The 9,031-nt window shown below is 58.6% G+C and overlaps 1 protein-coding gene across 1 annotated transcript; it reads left to right on the plus strand.

Annotated features, from left to right (window-relative positions):
• Nucleotides 1–316: 316 nt before the first annotated feature.
• LOC142474153 (gap junction alpha-3 protein-like) lies at nucleotides 317–5,977 on the plus strand. The gene is made up of 2 exons (XM_075580841.1): nucleotides 317–892; nucleotides 3,979–5,977. The coding sequence occupies exon 2, from the start codon at nucleotides 4,002–4,004 to the stop codon at nucleotides 5,073–5,075; it is 1,074 nt and encodes a 357-aa protein (XP_075436956.1). The 5' UTR covers nucleotides 317–892; nucleotides 3,979–4,001; the 3' UTR covers nucleotides 5,076–5,977.
• Nucleotides 5,978–9,031: the final 3,054 nt, after the last annotated feature.

The raw sequence follows: 9,031 nt of genomic DNA on the forward strand, positions 1-9,031 counted from the left end.
CAGACACACATTCCCCCTACACACACACACACCAACACACTCCCCCTCCACACACAGTGTGTGTGTGTGTGTGTGTATATATATATATATACACACACACACACACGTATGTATGTATGTATGTGAATGTCTATACACGCATGTATACACATACACACACGTGTACAGTATGTGTAAGAGGGAGACTATTGAGAGGGACTATTGAAATAGGACATGCTGCCACCCTCCTCTCCCAGAGAAATTCCACAGACCCCACCCTGAGGAATTATATTTAGAAAAAGACCACTCCAAAAATAACGAGAGGAGAGAAGGGGGGCTGTGTGTATGGGAGGCCTGCAAGTGACACTCAGAAACTGGACAGCCTGAGACACACACCACGAGACCCTGATTGTCAGTGCTTCCGACAAAGGAGGAATGAACCTCTGACCCATCAAGATGCAAACACCTGTGAAGATCCCCAGATAATACGTGGTCACCTGCTGTCACCTGTGAGGACCCCCAGTCACCTGCGCTGTCACCAGCGAGGACCCCAAGACACAACGTGCTGTCACCTGTGAGGACCCCGTCACCAGCGAGGACCCCCCAGTCACCTGCGCTGTCACCAGCGAGGACCCCGAGACAAAACGTGCTGTCACTAGCGAGGACCCCCAGTCACCTGCTGTCACCTGTGAGGACCCCCAGTCTCCTGCGCTGTCACCAGCGAGGACCCCAAGACACAATGTGCTGTCACTAGCGAGGAGCCCCAGTCACCTGTGCTGTCACCAGCGAGGACCCCAAGACACAACGTGCTGTCACTAGCGAGGACCCCCAGTCACCTGCTGTCACCAGCGAGGACCCCAAGACACAACGTGCTGTCACTAACGAGGACCCCCAGTCACCTGCGCTGATGCTGGTAACACATTACTTTGTAAGGGTGTTTATTGGAGGCGAGGGGGTACTAATTGTTTCTTGTGTAGTGGGCATATATATTTTTCTCCCTTCCCCATCACATGCAGACTGCACAGATGCTGCGGCCCCCCCCCCCTCCCTCCCCCCAATGCCTCGCTCCCTTCTTCCTCCTATTTGTTACTGGGTGCATGGAACTGCCTCCCTACAGAGAGAGCAGGGGCAGATCTAGTAACAGGATTCAGAAATGCTTATGAACAATACACAATAAAGTACTCAACTAAAAATGTGGATTAACTGCTCTATTCCACGTGCCAAAACAGGTAAGTATTAGTTTACACTTTGGTGCAGAGAGACAAACCTATGAACATGTATGAGAATAATGATATCATAATAGATACTCTCTATGTGGGAATATTCATATTCTCAGAGATTACTATATCTACTATATATTTATGAAAGTGTTCTATGTGTCCGTGTCTGTATGTGTCTCCCTGTGTCCCTCCCCGTGTCCCTAGCGGCAATCTCATTGGACCTTGGGCCAGGCCAATGAGATTGGTCCCTTGGTCCGCCCCCGCACACCTCTCATTGGCACACCACACACACACACACACACACACGGCTCTCCCCTCACCCCCCCCCCCCCACACACACACAGAGCACGCGGCTCTCCCATCACCCGGCGCTCTCCCTCACCCCCCCACACACACACACACAGAGCACGCGGCTCTCCCATCACCCGGCGCTCTCCCTCACCCCCCCCCCCACACACACACACAGAGCACGCGGCTCTCCCCTCACCCAGCGCTCTCCCTCACCCCCCCCCCCCCCCACACAGAGCACGCGGCTCTCCCTCACCCGGCGCTCTCCCTCACCCCCCCCCCCCCCACACACACAGAGCACGCGGCTCTCCCTCACCCGGTGCTCTCCCTCACCCCTCCCCCCCCCCACACACACACAGAGCACGCGGCTCTCCCCTCACCCGGCGCTCTCCCTCACCCCTCCCCCCCCCACACACACAGAGCACGCGGCTCTCCCTCACCCCCCCCCCTCACACAGGCCGCTACCCGTCCCCGCGGGCGCACCTCCGGCTGTCTCCGCCTCTCCCCGCGAGAGGCCCAGCACCTCCTCACCGGAGCGTCTCAGCCTCGCCGCGGAGGAGCCCGAGGTGGAGGAGGAGGAGGGCGGCCGTGTGCAAGGTGAGTACACGCAGGGGAATGGCTTATTTAACGCTTCCCTGACTCCCCCTGACCTCCCCCTGCCCTTTGCCCCCCCCCACCCTCCCTCCCCCTGCCCTTTGCCCCCGCTGTCCTCCCTCCCAATGCCCTTTGCCCCATCTGCCCTCCCTCCCAATGCCCTTTGCCCCCCCTGCCCTCCCTCCCAATGCCCTTTGCCCCCCTGCCCTTCCAATGCCCTTTGCCCCCCCTGCCCTCCCTCTCAATGACCTTTGCCCGCCCTGCCCTCCCTCCCAATGCCCTTTGCCCCCTGCCCTCCCTCCCCCTGACCCCCCTGCCCTCCCTCCCCCTGCCCTTTGCCCCCTGCCCTTCCTCCCCTGAAACTTTGCCCCTGCCCTTTTCCCCCCTGCCCTCCCTCCCCCTGCCCTTTTCCTCTTTGCCCCCCTGCCCTTTGCCCCTCTGCCCTTTGCCACCCTGCCCAAGGCCCCCTGCCCTTTGGCCTCTTGCCCCCCTCCCTGCCCTCTTGCCCCCTTCCCTGCCCTATTGCCCCCTCCCTGCCCTCTTGCCCCCCCTGCCCTTTGCCTCCCTCCCTCCCTGCCCTTTTACCCCCCTGCCCTTTGCCCCCCTCCCTGCCCTCTTGCCCCCCCTGCCCTTAGCCCCCCGCCCCTCCCTGCCCTTTGCCCCTCCCTGCCCCTCCCTGCCCTTTCCCCCCCCCGCCCCTCCCTGCCCTTTGCCCCCCCCCCCCCTCCCTGCCCTTTGCCCCCCCCCCCCCCTCCCTGCCCTTTGCCCCCCCCCCGCCCCTCCCTGCTCTTTGCCCCCCCCCCCCGCCCCTCCCTGCTCTTTGCCCCCCCCCGCCCCTCCCTGCCCTTTGCCCCCCCCCGCCCCTCCCTGCCCTTTGCCCCCCCGCCCCTCCCTGCCCTTTGCCCCCCTGCCCTTTGCCTTCCACGCCCCTTGCCCCCCCCCCCCGCCCTTCCACTTCATGCCCCCTGCCCTTCCACGCCCGGGCAACGCCGGGTATATCAGCTAGTCTCCTATATATCAATATGTACTTAGAGTGCAAGTTATAGGGACTCAAGTGAGATTCTTCTCTCACTATATGTGTACAATACACAATAACGTGAGATCTGGAAATATCTGCCAGCTTCTTCTGTATGTACAAGTGAGAGGTGTGTGCGTGTGTCCAAGACATTGCACTGGCAAGTGTATGTGTAATTGCACTAATAAATTGTAAATGTGTGTGAACATACCTTAGGAACTTAAGCATTCTCTGTGCGTCTATTTGTGTAGCAGTCCCACCCCTCCTGTTACCGCTTCTCTATGTAATTGAGACCCTTCTTGCTGTTACATCTGTCACTACGGGCCTCATGCAGAGAGCATCGTTATTTCAAAATTCGCCATTTTTTGTACAATTTCGCGCAGAAACCGGCATAAAATGGCGAGTTACGAAAAACGCGCCATTTTGTTTTTTTTATTGCTAAAACTCGGCTGCCGAGAACCTCCATCTCGCCATTTTTAAAACTCTCCGAATGCAGAGAGGTACGAACGGCATATAGCGGCTGTTCGCGCCAGGGAAATGGCGCGATTTTCTCATTTTTGCCGCGCCAGGAAATATTGGCAATAAGATGGCGCTCGCCGCCTATAGCAAAGGGGGGAAAAAAGCCGCAATTTTTTTTTTTTACATTTCTGAAGCGTGCATCTTTTCCATTGAAACTCGCCACACGCATCCATGTTAAACATAGCAGAATTCGCACTTTTCTGCATATGGAGAATAAAACTCTCCAAAAAAGCTACTTTTTATGAAATTCGCCAATTTGAAAATTCTATGCTCTCTGCATGAGGCCCTACATGTTTCTGCGAAAATCTGCCCCTACCGCTTTCTAACTGCTCCCTTGCTGTATCTTCCTCCCCTCCCCCCCAGGGTGAGATGTGACCTCTGCTTCAATGGGAGACTGGAACTTACTGGGGAAGCTTCTCGAGAGCGCACAGGAACATTCCACAGTGGTGGGGAAGGTCTGGCTGACTGTCCTCTTTATCTTTCGGATCCTGGTCCTGGGGGCAGCTGCAGAGAAGGTTTGGGGGGACGAACAGACTGGCTTCACCTGCGACACCAAACAGCCCGGCTGTCAGAATGTGTGTTACGACCAAACCTTCCCCATTTCACATATTCGCTTCTGGGTGCTTCAGATCATCTTCGTGTCCACCCCAACCCTCATCTACCTGGGGCACATCCTTCATCTTGTGCGCCTGGAGGAGAAGCGCAAACAGCGGGAGAAGTCACGCCAAAGCAAGGGGGAACCTCAGGGCGACAAGCAGCTGCTCCTCACGCAAACCAAACCTGCCAAGCCCTCCATAAAAGATGACCTGGGTAAAGTGCGTCTACGCGGTGCACTCCTGCGCACATATGTGTTCAATGTCTTTTTCAAGACGCTGTTTGAGGTGGGATTCATTGTGGCGCAGTATTTCCTGTACGGATTCCGGCTGCGGCCGCTCTACACCTGCAGCCGCTGGCCCTGCCCCAACACCGTTAACTGCTACATCTCACGGCCCACAGAGAAGACCATATTCATCCTATTTATGCTCTCTGTCGCCTGCCTGTCGCTGCTGCTCAACCTGATTGAGATTTATTACCTAGGGTTCACCAAGTGCAGGCAGAGACTCCCCCCCCCACACTGCGAGTCTGTGCCCAAAATGCCGTCCAAGAATGGCAACGCCACCCTAACCCAGCTCATCCCACATTACCCCCATTACCCTCCTCCTGAGAGGGGCTCAGGATTTAGCCCGTCGCTCGGATTCCCCCTCCCATCCAACAAGAACCCGACCATTGCTCTGGACAGCAGCCAGGCTGCGCGGAAACAGAACCGTGAGAACCAGGCTGTGGAGCGCAATGGGATACGTGAGCTGATCTTAGCATCTGGGAGCAGCAGTGAGATGGACCGAAGCGAGAAACAGAGGATGTGCAGCAGGAGCAGCAAGCAGAGCAGCAACAGGACACGCCCAGGAGCACTGGCAGTGTGAGAGACGACGATAGTGTGCGAGACGTCACACACCGAGAGCCGGCGATAGTGTGCGAGACGTCACACACCCAGAACCGACGTCAGTCTGAGACGTCACACACACAGAGCCGGCGATAGTGTGCGAGACGTCACACACCCAGAGCCGGCGTCAGTCTGAGACGTCACACACCCAGAACCGACGTCAGTCTGAGACATCACACACCCAGAACCGACGTCAGTCTGAGACATCACACACCCAGAACCGACGTCAGTCTGAGACATCACACACCCAGAACCGACGTCAGTCTGAGACATCACACACCCAGAGCCGACTTCAGTCTGAGACATCACACACTAAGAGCCAACGCCAGTCTGAGACATCACTAGCCCAGAGCCGACACCTGGGCGAGATGTCACACACCGAGAGCCGATGCCAGTCTGTGAGACGTCACACTCCAAGCCAACGCCAGTGTGAGAAGTCACACACCAAAAGCCGACACCTGGGCGAGATGTCACACACCGAGAGCCGACGCCTGGGCGAGATGTCACACACCGAAAGCCGACACCAGGGCGAGATGTCACACACCGAGAGCCGACGCCTGGGCGAGATGTCACACACCGAGAGCCGACACCAGGGCGAGATGTCACACACCGAGAGCCGACGCCAGTCTGTGAGACGTCAAATACAGAGCAGACGCTAGTGTGTGATATCACACACTGAAAGCAGACGCCAGTCCGTGAGATGTCACACGCCGAGAGCCGACGCCAGTGTGTGAGATGTCACATGCCGAGAACAGACGCCAAAGCAGACAAAGAACAGGCAGGTGCAGAAAGTAACGACACACTGGACTAACTTGAACTAATTCTAGTTTCATTCATGTTACTAGAATGTTTATTACATGCAATAAAAGGAAACGTGTTGAACTTGATGTCGCAGTATGCATGAAGCGCTGCCTTTCTCCTCTTGCCCGTGAGCAGTTGAAATGTAGAGTGCGGGAAGTTAAAATGGCGCCCTCCCCCAGACCCAGTACAGTACCATGGTAACCAATCATTTTCTTTTCTTTTTTGCAGCGGATTTGAACTTTGGCAAAAGGTTTACAAATGTTTAAGCAGGGGCAATATACAAATATATAAAATCATACAGGCTTCTGAGGCCATCACCCCAGGTGTGTGTAGGTGTAGATGAGGAAGAGGCTGGCACTGCCACGGTGTGAGAGAGAGGCCGGCACTGCCACGGTGTGTGAGCGAAAGGCTGGCACTGCCACGGTGTGAGAGCGAAAGGCTGGCACTGCCACGGTGTAAGCGAAAGGCTGGCACTGCCACGGTGTGAGCGAAAGGCTGGCACTGCCACGGTGTGTGAGAGAAAGGCCTTCACTGCCACAGTGTGAGAGACAGAGAGGCCGGCACTGCCACAGTGTGTGAGAGAAAGGCCGGCACTGCCATGGTGTGTGAGAGAGGCCGGCACTGCCACAGTGTGTGAGAGAAAGGCCGGCACTGCCACAGTGTGTGAGAGAAAGGCAGGCACTGCCACAGTGTGTGAGAGAAAGGCCGGCACTGCCACAGTGTGTGAGAGAAAGGCCGGCACTGCCACGGTGTGTGAGAGAAAGGCCGGCACTGCCACGGTGTGTGAGAGAGGCCGGCACTGCCACGGTATATGTGAGGGAGAGGCCAGCACTGCCACGGTGTATGTGAGGGAGAGGCCAGCACTGCCACGGTGTGAGCGAAAGGCTGGCACTGCCACGGTGTGTGAGAGAAAGGCAGGCACTGCCACGGTGTGTATGAGAGAGGCCGGCACTGCCACGGTGTGTGAGAGAAAGGCCGGCACTGCCACGGTGTGTGAGAGAAAGGCCGGCACTGCCACGGTGTGTATGAGAGAGGCCGGCACTGCCACGGTGTGTGAGAGAAAGGCCGGCACTGCCACGGTGTGTATGAGAGAGGCCGGCACTGCCACGGTGTGTGAGAGAAAGGCCGGCACTGCCACGGTGTGTGAGGGAATGGCCGGCACTGCCACGGTGTGTGTGAGACGGAGCCCGGCACTGCCATGGTGTGTATGAGAGAGGCCGGCACTGCCACAGTGTGTATGAGAGAGGCCGGCACTGCCACGGTGTGTGAGAAAGGCCGGCACTGCCACGGTGTGTGTGTGAGGGAATGGCCGGCACTGCCACAGTGTGTATGAGACGGAGAGCCCGGCACTGCCACGGTGTGTGAGAAAGGCCGGCACTGCCACGGTGTGTATGAGAGAGGCCGGCACTGCCACGGTGTGTATGAGAGAGGCCGGCACTGCCACGGTGTGTGAGAGAGAGGCCGGCACTGCCATGGTGTGTATGAGACGGAGAGCCCGGCACTGCCACGGTGTGTATGAGAAAGGCCGGCACTGCCACGGTGTGTGAGAGAGAGGCCGGCACTGCCACGGTGTGTATGAGAGGCCGGCACTGCCACGGTGTGTGAGAGAAATGCCGGCACTGCCACGGTGTGTGAGAGAAAGGCCGGCACTGCCACAGTGTGTGAGAGAGGCCGGCACTGCCACGGTGTGTATGAGAGAGGCCGGCACTGCCACGGTGTGTATGAGAGGGAGAGCCCGGCACTGCCACAGTGTGTGAGAGAGGCCGGCACTGCCACGGTGTATGTGAGGGAGAGGCCAGCACTGCAACGGTGTGAGCGAAAGGCTGGCACTGCCACGGTGTGAGCGAAAGGCCGTCACTGCCACGGTGTGAGCGAAAGGCTGGCACTGCCACGGTGTGAGCGAAAGGCCGTCACTGCCACAGTGTGTGAGAGAAAGGCTGGCACTGCCACGGTGTGAGAGAAAGGCCGGCACTGCCACAGTGTGTGAGAGAAAGGCCGGCACTGCCACAGTGTGTGAGAGAGAGGCCGGCACTGCCACGGTGTGTATGAGAGAGGCCGGCACTGCCACAGTGTGTGAGAGAGGCCGGCACTGCCACGGTGTGTGAGAGAAAGGCCGGCACTGCCACGGTGTGTGAGAGAAAGGCCGGCACTGCCACGGTGTGTATGAGAGAGGCCGGCACTGCCACGGTGTGTGAGAGAAAGGCCAGCACTGCCACGGTGTGTGAGAGAAAGGCCGGCACTGCCACGGTGTGTGAGAGAAAGGCCGGCACTGCCACAGTGTGTGAGAGAGAGGCCTGGCACTGCCACGGTGTGTATGAGAGAGACCGGCACTGCCACGGTGTGTATGAGAGAGGCCGGCACTGCCACGGTGTGTATGAGAGAGGCCGGCACTGCCACGATGTGTATGAGAGAGGCCGGCACTGCCACGGTGTGTATGAGAGAGGCCGGCACTGCCACGATGTGTATGAGAGAGGCCGGCACTGCCACGGTGTGTATGAGAGAGGCCGGCACTGCCACGGTGTGTATGAGAGGGAGAGCCCGGCACTGCCACGCTGTGTATGAGAGGGAGAGCCCGGCACTGCCACGGTGTGTATGAGAGGGAGAGCCCGGCACTGCCACGGTGTGTATGAGAGGGAGAGCTCGGCACTGCCACGGTGTGTATGAGAGGGAGAGCCCGGCACTGCCACGGTGTGTATGAGAGGGAGAGCCCGGCGCTGCCACGGTGTGTATGAGAGGGAGAGGCCGGCACTGCCACGGTGTGTATGAGAGGGAGAGGCCGGCACTGCCACGGTGAGAGAGGTGAGGGCGGCACTGCCACAGTATGTGAGGGAAGAGGCCAGCACTGCCCCGGTGTGAGAGGGAGAGGCCGGCACTGCCACAGTGTGTGAGAGGCCGGCACTGCCACGGTGTGTGAAAGGGAGAGGCCGGCACTGCCATGATGTGGGTGTGAGGTCGGCACTGCCACGGTGCGTGTGAGAGGCCGGCGCTGCCACGGTGTTTGTGTGTGTGAGAAGCCGGCGTTGCCACGGTGTGCGCGAGAGGCCGGCGTTGCCACTGTGTACGAGGGAGAGGCCGGCGTTGCCACGGTGGGTGAGGCCGGCACAGAAACGGTGTTATGAGAAGCCGGCACAGACA

Source organism: Ascaphus truei (genome assembly GCF_040206685.1).
Source record: "Ascaphus truei isolate aAscTru1 chromosome 16 unlocalized genomic scaffold, aAscTru1.hap1 SUPER_16_unloc_1, whole genome shotgun sequence".
NCBI lineage: Eukaryota > Metazoa > Chordata > Amphibia > Anura > Ascaphidae > Ascaphus > Ascaphus truei.

What these genes read in the sequence shown, in the direction of transcription:
- LOC142474153 (XM_075580841.1), top strand. Translation starts at nt 4,002, where the DNA reads ATGGGAGACTGGAACTTACTGGGGAAGCTTCTCGAGAGCGCACAGGAA.